Source organism: Equus quagga, chromosome 1 (assembly GCF_021613505.1).
Source record: "Equus quagga isolate Etosha38 chromosome 1, UCLA_HA_Equagga_1.0, whole genome shotgun sequence".
Lineage (NCBI taxonomy): Eukaryota > Metazoa > Chordata > Mammalia > Perissodactyla > Equidae > Equus > Equus quagga.
The window spans coordinates 137,104,966-137,129,819 of NC_060267.1; the positions used below are offsets into that span (position 1 = coordinate 137,104,966).

Below are 24,854 nucleotides of genomic sequence, written 5' to 3' on the forward strand. Positions count from 1 at the left end.
GCCAAATTATGGTACATTCGAATCGAGAGAATCTGCAGCCATTGGAAATGATAGGGTTTAATGACATGGAATGATGCTTATATGAGATATGTTTTATAGCGCATTTTATAAAATAAGACATAATTTTAAAAATCTGTCTGTCTATCTATACAAAGAGTTATTTCTGGAAGGATAGATCCCAGATGTTAACAGTGGTTGTAGCAAGACTATGGTTGATTTGGGTGCTTTTTAGAAAACTGAGGTTTTTAAACTTCTGTACACATAACAACTTAATTTTATGAAAGCAAATATGAACAGTTATTTTTAAAAGATTGATGTTATAAAAGAAATTTGAATGATCTTTCAAACATACCTTAAAATGAGTAGCCTATGAAACATTTCTGAACTATTCTAGTAATAAAATGCTACCGTTGTGTGAATATAATAGACATGTAGTTTTAAAAAAAGTTTTTCTGGATATTGTAAAATTCTTGATGACTTTTGAAAGTTAAAACAGTTTTTTACTAACTTTTTAATATCACATATTTAAAATATTTAACACTTTTGACATCTGTTATTTCTGACCAGATTAAATGATGTACCCGTTTTTTTTAGGGTGAGGACAATACTTAGGAAGGAGCTTGATAGGTCTCTCAATTATAGCGGCAATACCAAGCAATAATTATTCTTTTTAGTTCGATGAACATTTATTCAATTTAGTTCAATAAATATTTATTGACTATCTATAATAATTGTAATAGTTTTGGAGTGCCTATTAAATGCCAGGTAGTGTTTTAAACACTGCATGTATTAACTCATTTAACCCTTTTGATAACTCTAATTTTGTAGATATCGCTACTCCTATGGCTACTAATAAATTGTTGACGTTTGAATTCTAACTTGTATAGCAGTTGTTTACTTGCCATCTCCACTTAGATTTGCATAGACAACTTAAACTTAACATGAGCTTCTGATTATTTTTCTTTAAATATTCTTCTCCACCCTAGTCTTCCCAACTCAATTTGTGACAGCTCCACCCTTCTAGTTGCTCAAGCCCAAAACTTTAGGGTCACCCTCAGCTCCTCTCATTTTTGCATACCCACATTCAGCTTTTCGGCAAATCTGATGGACTCAGTCTTCAAAACACATCCAAAATTCCACTACTTCTCAACACCTCCATGACTACCATTCTGGTCCTAACCACCACCATCTGGCACTGGGATAATTGCAGTGGCTTCCTGGCTTCCACTCTTGCTTCCCTTAAGCTGTTCTTCACTCAGCAGCCAGTGTGAACCTTTAAAAACATTAGTCAGATCTCCTTCCTTCCTCAGTCAGAACCCTCAAATTGCCCCGTGTCCCCAGAGAAAAAATTCTAGTTCTGTAACCTACAGCACCTCTGTGATTTGGGCATCACCCCACCCAAACCCCCAACCTGTTCTCCTTCTAATCTTTCCCCTTGCTCTGCGTCAGTCACACCTGTTTGCTGTTTATTTCTGACATGCTATTCACCTACGATAAGGCCTTGTTTTCACTTGCTGTTCCTTCTGCTCGAGATGCTCTTCCCACAGAGATATCCTTATGACTCACTCCCTCAGGTTTTCCTGACTTCTTTGAGAGTTTTACACAAATGTCACCTCAGTGAGACCTCATCTGGCCGTGTACACACACACATACACTCTCTCTCACACACTCTTTTTATCACCCTTCCCTACCTTATTTTTTTCCTTAACCTTGTCACTCTTTGACATATTTTATGTGTTTATTGAATGTGAGAGCAGGTGTTATGTCTGTGTCCGCCACTGTGTTCCCTGGGGTAGGACAGTGCCTGGTATCTAGTAGGTGCTTAATATTTATTGAATGAGCAAATCTATAACCCTCTGCTTTACAGATGAGGACTCTGAGTCTCCCAGGAGTAGCTGACTTGCTGCCAGCCACACAGCCAGTGGGGTAGCTCCAGGCTGAGTGCTCTTCACCCTCTGTCACATTGCACCTCCACGATCAGGGCACTGCTTGGTATTTGTATAGAATTAAAATTATAAGTAAACATGCTTTTAATTTTTCCCAGTTTTTAGGAGAAAGAAATATAACAATTTGTAAGTGAAGTAAGATTTTAAAATGGAATAAAAAAAATTGCCTGGTTTTATTTGGATTGGCAGGTGATTCATCCTAAAACTGATCAACAGAGATGCAGACTTCAGGAAGCTTGCAAAGATATTCTCCTTTTCAAAAATCTTGATGAGGTAACATTGATTTTTCAAATATTTTTGTCGTTTAGCTTTTTTCCTATTTGTCATTTAAATAGTTTTTAGCGTCTTAGCCACAACCATGTGAGGCATAAAACTTTAGATTCATCTTGCTTAACAAATGTTTGCATTGTGTTGACCAGTGTAACCCATAATGAGCTTTTCAAATGACTTTTAGTATTTCTCTGAACTGCTTTGGTAATTCCTCCAAGACAATACCACTTGATGACCATGCAATTTCATGTTGAAAGGAAATGCTCAGGTTTACATGACCCTGGCTTAGTTTGGAGCATCTGAATTTATACTGCAGAGTCCTTTCTCCAAAGATGCCAGTGTGGAGTTCTCTTTTACCAGTAGCACTTAACCCACTGGAAGTGTGTGATTGCTTCTTAGACCCTAGGTATGGGGCACCTCTTGTGATTACTTCTTGGCAAAGATCTCAGGCATGGGGTATACACAGAGCATTGTGTATCTGCAGGGTCCCAGCAAGGATCTATGCCTGGGCCTGTCTTCCCTCCCTTGGTGGAGATAGAGAGTAGGGGCTACCTGATGAGGACAGAAAAATCTTCAAATTTCCTGTTTGTTCTCTGCTTTGAGGGCCACACACTGAAGCCACATGAATGGCTGAGGTGCTGGGCCTACTGGGGAATCCTAGAATGTGCAGAAACAGGAAGGATGGGATTAGAATTCCCCTACTACCCAGCTCCTGCAAATAAGTCTTCTGAAGATATCCCCACAGCCCTTCCTGGGAATCTAGTCGATCAAACATGAATTCATGGTATATCAGTCAAGAGAATTAACCATCCTTGGTGTCTATAAGCCAGTCTGTTTGGTAGCTGTGTGGTTATAGGAATAGCCAGAACTTTAATTAGGATTTTTTTAGTCTGAGGCTGAATAAAACAAGGACCTTGGGCTCAAGGAAAGGCTCATTGTGAGAAATACTGGTCTGTGTCAGCTGTTTTCCCTGGAAGACCCATCTGTATCAATGGAAAGGGGATTTGTTTCTTTCTCTACTGTGAATAAAACCCCTTGTAAATTTTATACCATTATATATTCTAAGGGAAGGTGCTATGTCAATCTGCTATTCAGAGTTTTCTTAGTTTTGGAGAATACCATTTGAGTGTTAAAAAATGATAACTGAATTTTCAGATTTAATTATATTTTTTAATATTTTACCAAACGAAACAGTTGAAAGAATTATACGGAATATGCATTTATCCACTGCCTTAACTCTAACATTAACATTTTACTATGCTTGTTGCTTATGTACCAGCTACCCATCCCTCAGCAAAGGGGTTTGTCAAACTTTTTCTTTAAGAACCAGATAATAAATATTTCTGTCACAACTGCTCAACTCTGTTATTGTAGCAGGAAAGCAGCCACAGATGATATGTAAATGAAAGGGTGTGTAGCTATGTTCCAATAAAACATTATTTATAAAAACAAGCATCTGTTTGCTGGCCCATGCATTAGCCCATTTTATTTTTTTGCGTGCCTTTTATGGTAAATTGCAGATATCAGTGTACTTTCCCTTAAATACTTTGGCATGTATATCATGAACTAGAGTTCAGTATTTGTTCATAGTTTTTTTTAATGTAAAACTTTCGTACAGCGACATGCGCAACTTTTAAGTTTGCATTCGTTGAGGTTTGACAAGTGTACTCACTTAGGTAATCCAAACCTCTATCAAGATATAGAACATTGCCCCCAGCCCGAAATGTGACCTCATGCCCCTTCATGATCAATTCTTGCCCCACCTCCAGAGGCAACTACTATTTATGTTTATTCTACAATATATTAATTTTACCTGTTCTTAGATTTCATACAAATGGAATCATACAGTCTCATATAGTAGGAGTCTTTTTTGTGCAAGACTCCTTTCACTCAGCATAATGTTTTTGAGGTTCATCCATGTTGTTGCATATATCAGTAGTTCTTTCTTTTTTCTTTTTTCACTTGTTATTTTGAGCTAGTTTTAGACTCACAAGAAAGTTGTAAAAATAGCACAGAGTTCCTATATACCCCTCATCCAGCTTCCCCCGATATTAACATCTTATGTAACCATAGTACAGTTATTAAAACCAGGAAATTAATGTTGTTACGATACTATTAAACTACAGACCTTATTCAAATTCCACTGGTTTTCTCACTAATGTTTTTTTTCCTGGTTAAGGATCCAAGCCAGAACCCCACATTGCATTTAGTTGTTATTTTTCCTTAGTGTCCTTAAGTCTGTGACAATTTTCAGTCCTTCCTAGTCTTTCATGATCTTGACACTTTGAGGAGAACTGTATCTCAATTTGAATTTGTCTGATGTTTCCTCATGATTGGAATATGGGTATACATTTTTGGCCAGACTACCACAGAAATTATGTTGTCCTTCTCAGAGCATCATATCAAGGGGTCCATGATGTCAATGTGTTTTGTTGCTGGTGATGTTAGTTCATACCTTTTTATTGCTGAGTAGGATTCCATTATATGAACATACCATTTTGCTTATCCATTTGTCTGTTGATGGATACTTGATCTCTTTCTTGTCTTTAGCTCTCATGAATAATGCTGTGCACATTTTGTACAAGTCTTTTTGTGAGCTTTTTTTTTTCCATTCCTCTTCAGTAAAATACCTGAGGTCAAAATTGCTGAGTCATAGGGTAGGTATATGTTTGATTTTGTAAAAGTCTGCCAGATCTTTATAAAAGCAGTTGTACCATTTTGCATTCCTTCCAATAATGTAAGAGATTCCCAGTTGCTCCATATCCTTACCAGCATTTGATATTGTCTGTCTTTTCAAATTTTAGCCATTCTGGTGAGGGTGTTTGTTTCAATTTTTAAAAATTTATTTTCCAAATTTCTGTTTTAAAATTTTCAAATTCACAGAAAAATCAAAAGAATAGTATCACAAATACTCATATACCCTTAACCTAGACTGACCAATCGTTAACATTTTGCCACATTTATTCTTTCCCTCGTGTGTTTACACACACATATAAGTACGTGTAAACTAGTGTTTTCTTTTGTTCTGAGCCATTTATGAATATGCTTAAGACATCATGACTCTTAACCTCTAGATATCTTAAGATGTGTTTTCCAAGAACAAGGATATTCTCTTACATTAACGTAATACCATTATTAAACCCAAGAAATTTAACATAGGTGTAATATTACCTAACATACAGTCCATATTCAGATTTTCCCAGTAAAGTTCTCTATAGCCTTTTATTTTGTTTTTTAATCTTGAACCAACGTTACTTTTGGTTGTCATGGTGTTATTTTAGTTCCCCCTAATCTAGAATGCTCCCCCTGGCACCTTGTTCTATATCTCACGACACTGATGTTTTTGAAGAGTCTAGGCCATAAGAAGAGTTTCTTAGAACAAGAGGCTGCCAATGGACAGCCCATAGGCCAGGTACAGCCAGGTAGAAATATATGTATTTAGTCTGTATTGTACATGAAAATTTGAGTTTATTGTCTATATTTAAACAGATTTCTGGCAACACTGGGCTCACATTCCACATGAGCATGGATAGCACATGAATAGAAGCCTTCCCTTTTAGTATTTGTCAGTTGTACAGTATTCAACACACATGGAACTAAGGAACTAAAGAGATGCTTTTGGTGATTCTTGATTATTTTAAGTAGCACAGTCACATCAACAGAACACTAAATCACGTGGAATTATGCAGGAATAAAATTATTTCCTTGCCAGGTCTTCATTCCTCATTCCTCCAAAGAGAAAGTCTGTCTTTGAGTGGAAGCTGGTATTCCTTAGTGCCCCGTAACAGTCACTGATCTCCCTGCTTGACAGAGGGACGCTGGCCCTAGACTTGAAACCACTGTTTTAATTTAATAACGTTGTTTTGTTTTCATTATACTTATCAATACAGTTACCTTCTGGTTATGGCAGATAGTACTGATAAGTAAGTAATCGTACGTTTTACATATAAATGATTGAAGCAATATTAGCCGTCTGATAACATCTCATTTATTGAGTACCTGTTGTGTGATACTTTCCTTAGATTTTTCTCCTTTATTCATAAAAATTGATGAGTTAGGAACTATTTATTAAACCCTTTTCTACATATGAACGAACTGAGGCTTAGAGAGGTTAAGTGATGTGCTTGGCTAGTCAGAAGCAATTGTTGTGCTGCACCATGAGATAACCTCTGAGGCCATCCCAACCCTTTAGTTTTGTTTTTGTTTTTGTTTTGCTGAGGAAAACTTGCCCTGAGCTAGCATCTGTGCCAGTCTTCCTCTATTTTATATGTAGGTTGCTGCCACAGTATGGCTGCTGATGAGTCATATAGGTCTGCACCTGGGAACCAATCCCAGGCTGCCAAAGCAGAGCACACTGAACTTAACCACTAGGCCACAGGGTCAGCCCCCAACCCTTTAGATCTGATGATCTTGTTAAGATCAACACCTGTAGGAAGGTGGCATCACATGGCTTTACACATGACATAGTGGACAGTCACATGGGCATGGCTGGGAAAATGGGCACCATGATTTTGATAACGTAACTTTGTGTAAATTATGGAGTGTTTTTTCAAAACAACACTGCCTCAAAAAACTTGGCAGCTGTGCTGTATGTTGTATATATAAAGATAAAAAGCTTAATGGTCACAGGAAAGCATTTGTTTCAAATAGCCTTTAGATTTCTGCTTATATGGCGAAACAGTCTGATGTGAGGACTTCCACTGTGTAGTCACAGACTGAGATAAGCATAGTCATTTTTTTCCAGCAGATGTAAAAACCATCTTTTCTCCTGTGTGTACCCTGCAGGAACAGCTTTCTCAGGTCCTTGATGCTATGTTTGAAAGGACAGTCAAAGTCGACGAGCATGTCATTGACCAAGGAGATGACGGAGACAACTTTTATGTCATAGAGCGGTAGGAGATGGAGCTTTGTAATTGTCTGACTACACTTAATAAGATTCATGATTTATTGAAAGTGCTTCACCCTACACTTTGTTCATCCCAGAGAAGATGTAGGGCCAGGTGAACAAGCTTCCTAAAGCTTGCCCCCTTCTGTCTACTGCTGTCCTGAGTCCTCAGTAAAACCCATACTTGTGCTGCCACTATCCACAGTAGAAAGTCTTCTTTACAATTAGGCGAGATATGCAAGGTGTGCTTTATAAACGTGTTATTTGACAGTGTTCAAGTGAAGCAATTCCCTGAAGAATAGCCATGCTACTATATTGTCATTTGGATCTTTCAATTCCAGTAATTTTATACATGAATATACTGCCTTGACCTCCATGTCCCTTGCCCCTTCTGGCTCTGTTCCAGGTATAAGCCATTTTTGGAGACATGAAATCTGTAGATTTGACCTGCTCGCCATAGTGTGGCCCAACTTCTTGAGCTGTTAGTGTCCCCTGGGGGGCTCCTTCTGACCCCCTCTCAGTCCTGAAAGGAACATCCTCACCAGAGTTTAAGATCAACGAGACGTTGCTTTACCCGATATCTTCCATTAATTATTTTTAAATTTTTTCTTTTGAAATAATTTTGGAGTTACAGAAACGTTATACAAATAGTATAAAAAATTCTCGTAAATCTGGGTTCTCCAGGTTAATGTTTTACCACATTCACTTTATTATTTGAGAGTAAGTTGCAGGTATAATGCTCTTTTATCTCTGAATACTTCAGAGGATATTCCCTAAAAATAGGACATTCTATTACATAAGCACAGAATAATTATAAAAATGAGAAATTAACATTTATACAGTTCTGTCCTCTACTGTACAGACCTTGTTCACATTTTTCCAATTGTTTCCCTAATTGTTGAGGTTCTTTTAATCTCTGTCAAGTAGCTGTACTAGATTCAGTTGGTCCCGTTTCTTGTTGAGCCTTTGCTCTTTCAGGTTCTTGAACAAAAAACTTTTTCACTCCTTGGGTAACCTTTGGACCCTTGATAACTGTGCCAAATTATTATAATTAGAAGAAATGTTTTATTTAAAGAGAAAGATGATGCAAACAATATCTTCTTAAAGACTGTTTTACTTTTATCTGTTATGCTTATGCTTCCTACATAGAATTCTATAAGTAGTGACAGAATAATTTTTTAAGTTATATCACTACCTTCAGAAGCCACATTTTCCCCTTGCTCTGCCATGTGCTCCCCACCAGGACAGGAATCCTAATAGGCACCTACAGTCTGGAAAATAAGCATGTACCTGTGCATACCCATAGCTTAAAGGTTGAAATGCCTGTCTACAGAGGAAATGATTTGTTATACATGTAAATGAGAGGGATTATCTTTTATGTGCAGGGAAAGTGATTATTAACAAGTTAGAAAGACTGTCATTCAAGTAAAAAGATATGATTCCTGACTTCAGAAATCTCATTATCTAGTTGGAGAGATAGACCCTTAAATAGATAATTGTTACATAGTATGGTGATAACAACAATGATAAAAAATATGTCCCATTATTTGGAAGAGGACCTGAGTGGGAGAGGTTAGGAAACCTCTTTGCAGCTGCTGGAAATGGTTTGTGTAGTTCCCAAAATTAAGTAGCTACTGTCTCCTAGGGGAGAGACTAAAAACATGTATGTGAATTGACTCTGAATTCCATGTTCCCCATTTATGGCCTCATTAATTTTGCCTTCTCCACCAGGCCTAGTACAAGTCAGCTTCCTCATTGAGCAGTGAGCTCCCTTGAATGAACAAATCATTCCCTTTGTAGACAGGAATTTCAACCTTTAAGCTATAAATATGCACAGGTAGATGCTTATTTTACAGGCTGTAGGTGTCTATTAGGATTCCTGTCTTGGTGGGGGGCACATGGCAGAGCAAGGGGAAAATGTGGCTTTTGGAGGTGGTGATATAACTTGAGAGCAGGGTTAGTGCCATGTAATTGATACTTGAGTGATTATTTTTATTCTGTGCTTCTTGTGTAACCTATGATACTTAGTGATTTTTATCAGACAAGTGGAGGCTTTTTGTAGAAAATTTAGAAAATAATTTAGCCATAATTTTATTACCAGAGTGTATCCTTCCATTTTTTTCTATGCTTTACTGTTGAGGTCAGATCCATCACCCCAAATTTGGTTCAGATGTCAGGACTCATGATACCACACACACACTAAGAGAGTATGAAAAGGTTTATTACTCACAGATGAGGCTTTTTAGGGAGAGCAGGGCAGGCTCTCAAGGGAGTCCAAAAGTGACTTGAGACAGCAAACAGGGGTGACCAACTTAGCGTTTCATGGTAGTTGGAAGATGGAGCTGGGGTATTCTTGTGTGTGGGCTGGCACTTGTGTTGTTTGAATTTCCCATCAGCACCAAAAGAAAGAGCACTCACACTTTCACATCAGCTTTCCCTGATGTGAGACAGAAGAGGAAGGAGGACTGGAGTTGTAGGGCTTGGAAACTGTTAACAATGAAATATCAAAAATGGAGCTAAGGAGAGTGATGTCAGCATCATGGTGGAGCAAGTTGTTCCCTCAGTCTCTCCCCTTTAAGTTACAACTAAAAGGACATTCATAAACCAGCAGAGGACTCCCTGCACAGCACAGCAGGACGTCTGAGAGAGCCACACAGCTGTACATCTGAAGGTGTGTGGACTGGATCCCCAGGAGGCAGTGGAACTAAGTGCACCCCACTCCCTCCCCCTCCTTGGCAGCAGCGAGCCACTTTGCAGATCCTCACACAGCAGCCACATGTGACTGTAAGAGGAGGCAGGGACAGCCTGGCCTCCAGGAACATTTTCAAAGTTGCAGCCCAGCCTGCAGAAACGCCCAGTATGCCAGGGTGGCCCCTCCTGTGGGAATCTCTACACTGAGTGGTGATGGCTCAGCCACTGTGTGGACACTCCTCCACCCTAGCACAGAACAGGGAAGTAGGCACCCCACCTCCTCAGAAGGTGCCCTGCCTACAGAGCACAGCAGCCCATGGGACCCACCAAGTGGCATCTTGGCCTGCACATAGGCACTCCTCCCGCCTAGTGTGCAGGAGTTCAGCTGGTCCTCTGCCAAACATAAAGGCCCCACCTATGGCGCCCGACCCACCTGCCCAGCACAGAGGCCCTGCCCATGTGAGCATGACCTGCAGAGTGGCTGTGGCTAGCCCGGAAGATTGCAGAGTAGCCTCATCCACACAACTTCCAGCAGACGGGAGAATATCAGAAAACACAGCTTCTGCCTGCCCCCTGCAATGGCAAATGGAATCTGTGGCCTGATAATACCACACATGTGCTGGCACAGGATCACTTCATCAAACACTGTGAAGAACTCTCTTAACACTTCAGAGCACAAGGAAAATGACAAGTCTCCAGAAACTAATCCTGAACTCACAGAACTTTACAATCTAAATGACAGAAAATTCAAAATAGTTGTTGTAAAGAAACTCAACAAGTTACAAGAAAACTCAGAAAAACAGTTCAGTGGCCTCAGGAATAAAATTAATGAGCAGAAGGAGTACTTCACCAAAGAGATAGAAACTCTAAAAAAGAAAAACAAACAGAGGGGCCAGCCCCGTGGCCAAGTAGTTAAGTTCACGCACTCTGCTTCGGTGGCCCAGGGTTTCACTGGTTCGGATCCTGGGCACGGACATGGCACTGCTCATCAAGCCTTGCTGAGGTATCATCCCACATGCCACAACTGGAAGGACCCACAACTAAAAATATGCAAGTATGTACCGGGGGCTTTGGGGAGAAAAAGGAAAAATAAAATCTTAAAAAAAAAAAAAAAACTGCACAGAAATTCTGCATATGAAGAATGCAACTAATGAGATAAAAAATAATCTAGAATCCATAAAACATAGAGCTCATGTTATGCAGGACAGAATTAGCGATTTAGAGGATAGAAATATGGAAATGCTTCAGGTGGAGAAGGAGAACTTAGGTTTTAAAAAAAATGAAGAAATTCTTTGAGAAATATCCGACTCAATTAGGAAAAGCAACATAAAGATTATAGGTATTCCAGGGGAAGAAGTGAAAGAGCAGAGAGCTTTTTCAAAGAAATAACAGCTGAGAACTTCCCAAACCTGGGGAAGAAACTGCACTTAGAAGTACATGAAGGCAATAGAACTCCTAATTACCTCAATGCAAAAAAAACCTTCTCTAAGGCATGTACTATTAAACTGGCAGAAGTAAATGACAAAGAAAAAGTATTAAGGGAAGCAAGGCAGAAGAAAATAACCTACAAAGGAACCCCTATCAGGCTTTCAGCATATTCCTCAGCAGAAACCTTACAGGCTAGGAGAGAATGGAATGATGTATTCAAAATACTGAAAAACAAATTTTTCAGCCAAGAATACTCTATCCAATGAAACTATCCTTCAGATACAATGAAGAAATAAAAGCAGATAAGCAAAAGCTGAGGGAATTCATTGCCACTAGATGTGCCTTACAAGAAATTATGAAGGAACCCCTCCTACCTGTAACAAAAAGGCAAAGGTTTACAAAACCTTGACCAAGGAGATAAATAGACAGGTAGAATCAGAAAATTGCAACTCTATACCAGAATAGGTCAGTAAACCCTGAATTATAGTATAAAACACAAAGGGAAGGAAAGCATCAAAAATAACTATAAACACTTCAATTTAGTCACAGACTCACAACACAGAAAAGAGCAATTTGTGACAACAATAACTCAGAAGGGGAATAGGAAAGGGATGGAACTTGCTTAGGCTAATGAAGGTAAGAGGCTATCAGAAATGGACTATCTCATCTATGAGGTCTTTAATACAAATGTCATGGTATCACTAAACAAAAAATCAGAGCAGAGTGACAAATTACAAATGAAGAGAAAACAGAAAACCATCACAGAAAACCACCGAGCTGAAATGGCAATCAGAAATACAAGGGAAAAGAAACAATGGAAATATAGAACAAGCAGAAAAAAAGAAATAAAATGATAGTATTAAGCCCTCATATATCAGTAATCACTCTAAATGTAAATGGATTGAATTCTCCAATCAAAAGACACAGTGTGTCTGGATGGATTAAAAAACAAGACCCAACAATATGCTGTCTCCAGGAAACACATCTCAGCTCTGAAGACTTAGAGTAAAAGGATGGAAGACGATACTTCAAGCAATGGCAAGCAAAAGAAAGCAGGTGTTGCCATACTTATATCAGGCAAAGCAGACTTCAGGATAAAAAAGGCAGTGAGAGACAAAGAGGGGCAGTATATAAGGATAAAAGGCACATTGCACCAAGAGGACATAACACTTGTGAGTATATATGCACCTAACACAGGAGTACCAAAGTATATAAAGCAACTAGTAACAGACCTAAAGGGAGAAATTGACAGCAACAAAATAATAGTATGGGGCCACAACACCCCATGTACATCAATGGATAGATCCTCTAGACAGAAAGTCAACAAGAAAACAGTGGCCTTAAATGAAACACTAAACCAGATGGACTTAATAGACAATATATAGAACATCTCATCCCAAAAGAGCAGAATACACATTCTTCTCAAGTGCACATGGAATATTCTCAAAGATAGACCATATGTTGTGAAACAAGGCAAGCCTCAATAAATTTAAGAAGATTGAAATCATATCAAGCATCTTTTCTGACCACAATGCGATGAAACCAGAAATGAGAGGAGGCTGGCCCCGTTGCCGAGTGGTTAAGTTCACGTGCTCCACTTTTGCAGCCCAGGGTTTTGCCAGTTTGGATCCTGGGTGCAGACTTTGCACCGCTCATCAGGCCATGCTGAGGTGGCATCCCACATGCCACAACTAGAAGGACCCACAACTAGGATACACAATTATGTACTGGGGGGCTTTGGGGAGAAAAAGCAAAAATTTAAAAGTTAAATTAAAAAAAAGATTATAAAGAAACTAGAAATTAACTATAAGAAGAAGGCTAGGAATGCCACAAATATGTGGAGACTAAACAACATGCTACTGAACAACCACTGAATCAATGATGAAGTTAAAGGAGAAATAAAAAGATACCTGGAGACAAATGAAGATGAAAACACACCATACCAACTCTTATGGGATGCAGCAAAAGTGGCATTAAGAGGGAAATTGATATCATAACAGGTCCACCTCAACAAAGAAGAAAAATCTCAAATAAGTAATCTTAAACTACATCTAACAGAACTAGAAGAAGAACAGACAAAGCCCAAAGTCAGCAGGAGGGATATAATAAAAATTAGAGCAGAAATAAATGAAATAGAGACTAAAAAAAAAAAAAAGAGAAAAGAAAAGACCAGTGAAACTAAGAGCTGGCTCTTTCAGAAGATAAATAAAATTGACAGATCCTTAACCAGACTCACTGAGAAAAAAAGAGAGAAGGCTCAAATAAATAAAATTAGAAATGAAAGAGGAGAAATTACAATGAATACCACACAGATACAAAGGATTATAGAAGAATACTATGAAAAACTATATGTCAACAAATTGGACAACCTGGAAGAAATGGGTAAATTCTTAGACTCATACAACCTCCCAAAACTGAATCAAGAAGAAATGGAGAATCTGAATAGACCAATCACAAGTAAAGAGATCGAAACAGTAATCAAAAACCTCCCAAAAAACAAAAGTCCAGGACCAGGTGGCTTCTTTGGAGAATTCTACCAAACAGTCAAAGAAGATTTAATACCTATCCTTCTCAAACTATTCCAAAAAATTGAAGAAGATGGAACACATCCTAACTCATTCTATAAGGCCAACATTACCCTGATACCAAAACCAGAGAAGGACGGCACAAAGAAGGAAAATTATAGGCTAATATTACGGATAAACATAGGTGCAAAAATCCTCAACAAAATATTGTCAAATTGAATACAGCAAAATATTAAAAGGCTCATACACCATGATCAAGTGGGATTTATACCAGGGATGCAGGGATGATTCAACATCCGCTAAACAATCAATGTGATATATACCATGTTAACAAAATGATTAATAAAAATCCCATGATCATCTCAATAGATGCAGAGAAAGCATTTGATAAGATCCAACATCCATTTATGATAAAAACCCTGAATAAAATGGGTATAGAAGGAAAGTACCTCAACATAATAAAGGCTATATGTGACAAACCCACAACCAACATCAAACTTAGTCATGAAAAATTGAAAGCTATCCGTCTGAGATTAGGAACAAGATAAGGGTGCCCACTCTTACATCTCCTATTCAACCTAGTATTAGAAGTTTTGGCTAGAGCAATTAGGCAATAAAAAGAAATAAAAGGTATGCAAACTGGAAAGGAAGAAGTAAAACTCTTGCTGTTTGTGAATGATGTCATTTTGTATGTATAAATCCCTAAAGAATCCACCAGAAAGCTATTAGAAATAATTAACAACTACAGAAAAGTTACAGAGTACAAAATCATCTTACAAAAATCAGTTACATTTTTATACACTAACTAGCAGAAAGAGAAGTCAAGAATATAATCTCATTTACAACTGCAACAAAAAGAATAAAATGTGTAGGAATAAATTTAATCAAGGAGGTGAAAGACATATACACTGAAATTACGACATTATTGAAAGAAATTGAAGAAGACATAACAAAATGGAAAGATATTCCATGCTCAAGGATTGAAAGAATAAACATAGTTAAAATGTCCATATTAGCTAAAGCAATCTACAGATTCAGTACAATCCCAATCAGAATCCCAATGACATTCTTCACAGAAATAGAACAAAGAATCCTAAAATTTACATGGAACAACAAAAGAACCCGAGTAGCCAAAGGGATCCTGAGAAAAAAGAACAATGCCGGAGGCATCACAATCTCTGACTTCAAAATTTACTACAAAGCTATCATAATCAAAACAGCATGGTATTGGCACAAAAACAGACACACAGATAATGGAGCAGAATTGAACGCCCAGAAATAAAACCACACATCTACAGACAACTAATCTTTGACAAAGGAGCTGAGAACATAGAATGGAGAAAGGAAAGTCTCTTCAACAAATGGTTTTGGGAAACTGGACAGCCACATGTAAAAGAATGAAAGTAGACCATTATCTTACACCACACACAAAAATTAACTCAAAGTGGATTAAAGATTTGAATGTAAGACCTGAAACCATAAAACTCTGAGAAGATGACATAGGCAGTACACTCTGACATTAGTCTTAGCAGCGTCTTTTTGAAAAGCATGTCTACTCAAGCAAGAGAAACAAAAGAAAAAAATAAACAAATGGGACTACATCAGACTAAAAAGCTTCTGCAAGTCAAAGGAAATCATGAACAAAATGAAAAGACAACTCACCAACTGGGAGAAAATATTTACAAATCATATATCCAACAAGGGGTTAATTTCCAAAATATATAAGGAACTCTCATAACCCAACAACAAAAAGACAAACAACCTAATGAAAAAAGGAGCAGAGGATGTGAACAGACATTTTTACAAAGAAGATACAGAGGTGGCCACCAGGCACATGAAAAGATGCTAACCATCACTAATTATTAGGGAAATGCAAATCAAAACTACAATGAGATATCACCTCACACCCCTCAGAATGGCTATAATTAACAAGACGTGAAATAGGAAGTGTTGGAGAGGACGTGGAGAAAAGGGAACCTTCATACTCTGGTGGTGGGAATGCAAAGTGGTGCATCCACTATGGAAAACAGTATGGAGATTTCTCAAGAAGTTAAAAATAGAAATACCATATGATCCAGCTATCCCACTACTGGGTATTTATCCAAAGAACATGAAATCAACAATACAAAGATATCTGTGCACCCCCATGTTCATTGCAGCATTATTCATAAAGGCAAGACATGGAAGCAGCGCAAGTGCCATGGAATACTACTCAGCCATAAAAAAAAAAAAAAAATCCCATTTGCAACAACATGTATAGACCTTGAGGGTATTATGTTAAGTGAAATAAGCTAGACAGAGAAAGACAAACACTGTATGATTTCACTCTTATGTGGAAGATAAACAAACACATGGGTAAAGAGAACATATTTGTGGTTACCAGAGTGGAAGAGGGTTGGGGAGTGGGCAAAAGGGGTAAAGGGGCACATATGTTTGGTGCTGGACAAAAAATAAATTATTGGTGGTAAAAAAAATAAAAGTACCATTCTTCAAAGTTAACTTTGTACAGGTCCATAACACCTAGACAAAAGAATGTTTGGATTTATTAAACTCGTCTTTTAAATAAGGAAAAAAATAGAGTTGGCTCTTTATTACACTTACATATATATACTTTTTATGGTGGGTCATACATTGTGTGACCTGATTTTTAAATCTGTTTTAGCAGTTTGCTATGGGATGCAATATTACTGTATGTCATCATTTATATTGACTGCATTGTATGAATATAGACATATATTTGACCCATCCCTTATTGTTAGCAAATTAAATAGTAATTTATGCTGTTATAAATATTACTTGGTGAGCATCCCTGCAGTTAAATCTTCTTTAATATTCTTTATTATCTCCATTAGAATGCCTAGAAAAGGAATTGCTGTATCAAAGGCTCTCTAAGTAATTTGCTATGTTGTTAATTATCTTGCAGAAACTTTGAAACAGTTTGTTTGCCTCAGTGATTTATCAAGAGCTCCTATTTCTCCAAATGCTTGTCAGTCTTGAATATTCTTTAGCAGTCATTACTAGAAGTCATTACATAGAAGATTGTATCTTTTGGGGCCGGCCCCATGGCCGAGTGGTTAAGTTCACGCCCTCCACTTCAGCGGCCCAGGGTTTCGCCGGTCAAAGCCTGGGCGCTGACATGGCACCACTCATGAGGCCATGCTGAGGCGGCATCCCACATGCCACAACTAGAAGGACCCACAGCTAAAAATACTCAACTATGTACCGGGGAGCTTTGGGGAGAAAAAGGAAAAATAAAATCTTAAAAAAAAAAAAAAAAAGAAGATTGTATCTTTTGGTTTCTTTATTTTAATCAGTTCTACATCCGAATTTTCAACAGACTACAAAAGAAAACCCATACAATCATTTCAATACCTGCAGGAAAAGCATTTGACAAAATTCAACACCTTTTGTGTTTAAAAACTCTCAGCAAACTAGGAGTAGAAGGAACTTTTCTCCAACCTGATTAAAGGCATTTATAATAAACCTACAACTAATATACTTAACGGTGAAAGATTGGACGGTTTCCTCTTAAGATCAAGAACAACACACGGATGTCTGCTCGCACCACTTCTATTCAATACTATACTGTAGGTCCTAGCCAATGCAATAAGGCAAAGAAAAAGAGTGAGTGAGGCAGGGCAGGCGAACATATAGATTGGAAAGGAAGAAGTAAAATGATCTTTGTTTGCGGATGTTCTTCTAGAAATTCCCAGGAGTACTACAAAAAATCTACTAGAACTAATAAATGAGTTTAGCAAGGTCACAGAATACAAAGTCAAAATGTAAAAATCTATTGTATGTCTAAGCCAGACAGAGAAAGACGAACTCTGTATGACTCCACTCATAGGTGGTAGTTAACATATAGACAAAGAGAAGTGATCGGTGGTTACCAGGGAAAAGGTGGGGTGGGAGAGGGCACTAAGGGTGAAGTGGTGTGCCTACAACATGACTAATAATAATGTACAACTGCAGTTTCACAAGGTTGTTAACTGTAATAATCTTAATTAAAAAAAGAAGAAAAAATCTATTGTATTTCTGTATACTAGCAAAAATCTGTTGGAACTCCCCTATAACAACATTTTATATCACATGTACCTTCTATTCATGTACCACCTGCCAGTTCTTAAATTTATTATTTGAAGTAATAAATTGTTTCTTGTTATACCTACAGGGGAACCTATGATATTTTAGTAACAAAAGATAATCAAACCCGCTCTGTTGGTCAATATGACAACCATGGCAGTTTTGGAGAACTGGCTCTGATGTACAACACCCCAAGAGCTGCTACCATTGTCGCCACTTCAGAAGGCTCCCTTTGGGGACTGGTGAGTTAGAGAAATGGTTCCCCTTTCATGGCATGGTATTAATTCGTTTACTTCTGGGTCTCTGTCCTTGGGCTATTGGTTCACACTGTATTTTATAGCCAGTTATCTGAAAGACATTGTGAAACGTCTTGTACCAATGTGTTTTTCCATTTCTTTAAATTGCTTTGTCAACAAACCATTTCCTTCAAATTACAGGGAAAGGACTGGACCTTATGACTTTGCAGTCATGTCAGCTCTTATTACATTTTCTGTTTATGTTTTTAACAGACAACTACAGAGAAAGGGTATTACTTTCTATGCAAGAGATAGCCTAGAAAAATAAGTGTCAAATTAAACCTCTGCCTACAGTGTTTTCCATCTCTAGCTGTCCCAGGACCAACTTTTCTCTGTGTTCAGCTATCCATTTGGTCATTGGTCTATGCCAATATTCAGTAGATTTAGATGACTAGAAAAGTTGATGCCCGTATTCTAAGAAAGTAAACTTTCCTAGAATGTCTTAGGTGTAGCACTGCTGTGATCCCTATCCTCTATTATACATAACCCATCTTGCTTTATTCAGCATAAAGCCTTCAAAATATATAACTCTCTTCCTTCTTAAACAAAATAGTCACACTCTTGTTCAAATTCCAACTTTCACTTTTACAATGTTGACATCTATAGTAATTTGTTTCCATTTACCTTACAAGCAGAATTAAATGTATACCATAGAATTATCAACATATTTCATCAAATGAAATAACACTTTAAAGACATAATAGAGCACTTTACTATGACATACTGATGTAGAATTAAGAATGCTTCTGAGGGGCCGACCTGGTGGCACAGTGGTTAAGTTTGCATGTTCTGCTTCTGCAGCTGGGTGTTCGCTGGTTTGGATCCTGGGTGTGGACCTGCACACCACTTGTCAAGCCAGTCTGTGGCAGGCGTCCCACATATAAAATAGAGGAAGATGGGCACGGATGTTAGCTCAGGGCCAGTCTTCCTCAGCAAAAAGAGGAAGATTGGTAGCAGATCTTAGCTCAGGGTTAATCTTCCTCAAAAAAATAAAATAAAATGTTTCTGAGAGATGAGATATACAATGGCTTAAGAGTAGATCACACACTTGTGGACCCAGTGATTGAAAAACTAGGAATAGATCAATAAATAATGGAGGAAGATAAACTCAGTTTTAAAATGCATTGATGCCAACTACTGGTCCAGGCCAAGATGGAATAGCCCCACTCCTGACTAGTCTTCCCTCTTAAAACTAAAAAACTCTGGATATATTACAACAAACAAATATAAGAAGATCCTGAAAGATGGAAAGGAGAAGGCTGACTGGCTAGGGATCTTGGGACTTAGGAAGGACATGCCAGTGGGTTACCTTGGTTTCCTTTTTGCTTCCCATATATCCCAGATGGGTTGCTGGAAGAGCCTACAACCCAGATTCACCAACAGGTGCATACAAAAATCAACCCCAAGAAAAGCCTGCTCCCTTTAGCCAAAGGAACAGGAAAAGGACAGTCTAGCACAACAGAAAAACCTTTTTTGATAATACCATTCTACTCCAGCCAAATACCAAAGGAAAAACTACTTCTACCTCCCTACAATGTCACTGGGACTAGTAGGAAGCTGGTCTTCCATGTTGCTGGCAGCAAAGAGGCAAAATGAGGTGATGTGTGATATTACTAGTTGGCACTCCACTTTTCCGGCCAAGGTGGTGTCAATGGGGTCCAGAGGGGAGCTGAACATGCACTCCCACGTGTCCATGCACACTATACCTAAACAGGGTGACTGCCTGCAAAAAGAGAGGATTAAATCAGATGAAGAGTTTCATAATATAATACACAAAATGTCCTGGATACGATAGAAAATCACTTGTTATAGCAAGAACAAGGAAATTCTCAACCTGAATGAGAAAGGATAATCAGCAGATGCCAACAGCAAGATGACACAGATAGTGGAATTAGCTGACAAGGATTTTAAAGTAACCATGATAAAAATGCATCAACAAGCAATTATGAACACACTTGAAACACAAGGGAAAAAATACAAGGTCTCAGTAGAGAAAAATAGAAGACAGAAAGAAGATCTAAATGGAAATTTTACAACTAGAAAACACAGTAACCAAAACAAAAACTCACTGGATGGGCTCAATAGCAGAATGAATATGAGAGAGGAACAAATCAGTGAATTTTAAGATAGAACGATAGAAATAACCCAATCTGAACAACAGAAAGAAAATAGACTGAAATGTAATGAACAGAGCTTATAGGATGATAACAAAAGACCTGGTACTTGTATCATCAGAGTCCCAGAAAGAGAGGAGAGTTTAGAGCTAAAAAATTATTCAAAGAAATAGTAGTTGAAAACTTCCCAAATTTGGTGCAGGATAAACCTACAGATTTAGGAAGCTGAGTGAACTCACATATTGAATAAACCCAAAGAAATCCATGCCAAGACACATCATATTCAAACTTAAGAAAACTAAAGAGAGAAAAAAATTTGGAAATGGCTAGAGAGAAGCAATGCATTACCTATAGGGGAACAACAATTTGAAAGACACTGGATTTCCCATCCACAGAGGTCAGAAGGAAGCAGAACAGCATTTTTCCAGTGCTGAAAGAAAAGAACCGTCAACTTGGAATTCTACACCTAGTGAGAATATCCCTCAGTAATGAAGATATTCTCAGACAAAAGAAAACTAAGAGACTTTATCACCAGCAGGCCTACCTTAAAAGAATGGCTCATGGAAGTTCTTCAAACAGAAAGGAAGTGGTAAAAGGGAATTTGGAACATCAAGAATGAAGGAAGAACAAAAGAAAGAATAAACATGGGGAGATATAGAAGATTATCCTCTTGAGTTTTCTAAATTATGTTAGGTGGTTGAAGCAAAATTGTAACATCGTCTGATGTGGTTTTCAATGGATGTAGAGGAAATATTTAAGACAATTACAGGGGCTGGCCCTATGGCCGTGGTTAAGTTTGCACGCTCCGCTGCAGGCGGCCCAGTGTTTCGTTGGTTCGAATCCTGTGCGCAGACATGGCACTGCTCATCAAACCACGCTGAGGCAGCGTCCCACATGCCACAACTAGAAGGACCCACAACGAAGAAAATACAACTATGTACCGGGGGGCTTTGGGGAGAAAAAGGAAAAAAAAATAAAATCTTTAAGACAATTACACTCTAAGGGGAGAGGGGGTAAATGTCTAAATGGAACTAAAGCTTCTATACTTTACTCAAGCTACTAAAATGTTGACACCAGTAGACTGTGATAAGTTACATACGTATAGTATAATACCTGGAACAACCACTGAAATAATCTGTACAAGAGATGCACTCAAAAACTTTATAAATCAAAATGGAATTCTAAACACTGTTCCAGTAACCCATAGCAAGGCAGGAGAAGTGAAAAAGAGGAACAAAAAAACAGAGGGAACAACAGAAAGCATACCATAAAATGGTAGACTTAAGCCCTAATAAATGAATAATTACTATAAATATAGATGATCTAGATATACCAATTAAATGACAGAGACTAGTAGAATGGATTTTTTTAAATGACCCAACTATATGCTATCTATAAGAAATTCACTCAAATAATGATATAGGTAGGTTGAAAGTAAAAGGATAGAAATAGATATACCAGGCAAACATTAACCAGAAGAAAACAGGAGTATATTAATATCAGACAAAATAGACTTCAAAGAAAATTACCAAAAACAGAGAGGAACGTTACATAATAATGAAAGGGTTAATCTACCAAGAAGGCATAGCAACTCTACATGTGTATACACCAAACAACGGAGCTTCAAAATATGTAAAGCAAAAACCATTAGATCTGAAAGAAGAAATACATGAATCCACAATTATAGTTGCAGACTTCAGTGCCCCTCTCTCAACTATTGATAGAACAACTAGATAGAAAATCAGGAAGGATATAGAACTTAACACCATCAACCAAAAGGATCTAATTGAAATTTATAGAACACTCCACACAACAACAGTAGAATACACATTCTTTTCAAACCCACAGGATATTCACCAAGGTAGACCATATCCTGGGATAAAAAGTAAAACTTAACAAATTTAAAAGATTTGAAGTCAGACAGTGTCTTCTCTAACCACAACAGAATGAAACTAGAAAATCAGTAACAGAACAATACCCGGAAAATCTCCAAACATTCGCAAATTAAATAACACATTCCTAAATAATCTCTTAAGTCAAAGAGAAAGTCTCAATAGAAATTAAAAAACCAAAAACACAAAAAAAAACATTGAACTGTAAAACCACCTTCCTTGTGGTTAGGAATATGAGAATTTAATAGATGGGCATACGAAAAGCAGCTTCCTCGGTACCTGGCACAAGGTAGGTGCTACAGAATGGTGGCACCTGCTCCCCGTTTTTATGATGCTGCTCACCACCCTTCTCTTCCTGAGATTCCCTCTCGAGATCCCTGCTCTGCCTTTCTTCTTCCTAGCCTTATCTTTTGCAGTCTTTTCTTCCTCTCCATGCTGTCTTAAGTGACATCCATCTCCTTGTCTTAAGTGACCTATCAAGATGTCCTTTTGGCCTCTGCTTTTCTCCTGCTTTGTTCACTTACTTTACAGTCTGAACCTGCCCAGACCTTCAGTACCACCTCCATAAAAGTGACTCCCAGGGGGTCCTCTATAGCCTGACTTCTTACTTGCGCCTTCCAAGGCCTTGGAAATGCCTTCTGAGGCCAAAGCAGGGAGAACCTGGTAGTGTTTTTCAACCAGGATTTCAAAATGATTCTATATTCCTTCTCTTACTGGGCAGTTACCATCATGACCACTACATTTAGTCTCTGCTCCCACTCTCTCTTACCTAAATGAAAGTCAGTAGAAGCTTTCTTAGGGAACTGCTGCAGTCACAGGAAAGGGTAGCATTCCTCTCTCTTTTGAACTTTCGGTCTATTTGCTTGGCTCTGAACACTTGCTGCCTGAGGGAGCTACCATTTCACCATTTGAGTTTCCTCTTCACTGCTCCATTGGAAGGTCCCTGAAAGCTGCATTGGTGTTTGCTTCTTATTTATACCCTCCACTGTCACAGGAACTGGTCTTGCACAGCATGAGTGTCCTGGGAAGTGTGAAAGCATACATAGAAAGGGTTGGAACACAAATAAGTCACTTTAAGAGATATCAGTTGTTTTCTCTTCAGCTAGAAAGACAGTTTGCTATTCAAACTGTAATCTTTATAATATTACAGATGGATTTAAAAAATATTATTTTTTTGACAATGCCTACTCAAACATAAGAAAGGGAACTTCACAATTCCCATTTTCTCGTTCTTAATTGTCCTCTTTCCACAACACAGCACTCTTGGCCCAAATTGGCCCAGAAAACAACTGAATTCTAAAGATAATGGAGTAATATTCCAAAGTATAACAGTAACATTTAAAATGATACATCCCTAACCTCGGACTTCAAAAAAGTAGTGGCAAGTGATGCAGCCCATTAGAGCAATCAGAGATTGAATGGCTCTTTTCATACAGATATGGAAAAGAAAATGGAGCAGAATCTGGCTAAATCCCAGAGAGCAGATATTTGTACAGCAGTTTAGGGAGGGAGGGTAGGATTCTGCCATCGCTCACACTAGGAGTGTAGGCTGCAGTAGGTGACTTCTCTGGTAAGGCAGATGAAACATGGCATGGCAGAGGGCCTGGAGATTCTGTACTTAATGAAGCCCGTGAAACCCATTTAGACATCTCAACTGAGTTGTCCTCTATGTGTTTTCTCCACCTTACTCCTACTCCATCATCAAAAATAGTAAAATAGCAGGGGCGGGCCTGGTGGCGCGGTGGTTAAGTTCGCACATTCCGCTTCAACAGCCCAGGGTTCGCCAGTTCGGATCACGGGTGTGGACATGGCAGCGCTTGGCAAGCTATGCTGTGGCAGGCATCCCACATATAAAGTAGAGGAAGATGGGCACGAATGTTAGCTCAGGGCCAGTCTTCCTCAGCAAAAAGAGGAGGATTGGCAGCAGATGTTAGCTCAGGGCTAATCTTCCTTAAAAAAAAAATAGTAAAATAGCAAACATACAGCTAAACATACCCTTACCCCCTTGATATTTTTGATTCTCCCATTCTTTAGGATATCATTACTGTACTTTCCAAAAAAAAAAAAATCTTTCAATTCCTGACAGCCTCAGGTGGAAGAAATGTACAGTTTTCTTAGGTACAAATAACTGTTTGCCCATTCTGTTTGTTTGTTAGTGCTGTCAGGTTGACTCTGACTCCTAATGATCCTGTTACAGCAGAGCAGAACCCCCTGCCATCCTCTTATCTTCTGGCACTATGTTAGACAATGTTCTGCTGCTATTCACAGGGTTTTCATGGCCAATTTTTTCAAAAGTGGGTGGCCAGGTCCTTCTTTCTAGTCCGTCTTAGCATGAAAGCTCCACTAAAACCTTTCCACCATGAGTGGCCCTGCTGGTATTTGAAATACTGATGGCATACCTTTCGATATCACAACAACAAGCAGTCACCACAATCTGACAACTGTGAGATGGGTTTTGTGGTTCCCTGACCGGGAAACACACCTGGGCCGAGGCGATGAGAGCACCAGATCTTAACCACTAGACCATAAGGGCTGGCTGGTGCATCTTTTCATGTTGAACAGTGTGACTGTGAGCTCACAAATGTTTGATTGGGAGTTTTTAAATTTGGTATTCTCTTTATGACCCACAGGTGGCACCCCTTGAGTACAGATAGCAAGTGGCAACATGTGGGACATCTGTCTGGCTCAGGCTACAGGTCTTTTTCTTCTACTGATGACTCAGAT

At 38.4% G+C, this 24,854-nt stretch overlaps 1 protein-coding gene across 1 annotated transcript in view; it reads left to right on the top strand.

Moving 5' to 3' along the window:
• Positions 1-24,854, top strand: part of PRKAR2A (protein kinase cAMP-dependent type II regulatory subunit alpha) — a 120,548-nt gene that overhangs the window by 72,378 nt on the left and 23,316 nt on the right. The window contains exons 4-6 of the mRNA XM_046669729.1: positions 2,136-2,219; positions 7,002-7,108; positions 17,917-18,070. Coding sequence (XP_046525685.1) covers positions 2,136-2,219; positions 7,002-7,108; positions 17,917-18,070 — 345 coding nt within the window. The remainder of the gene's footprint in view (positions 1-2,135; positions 2,220-7,001; positions 7,109-17,916; positions 18,071-24,854) is intronic.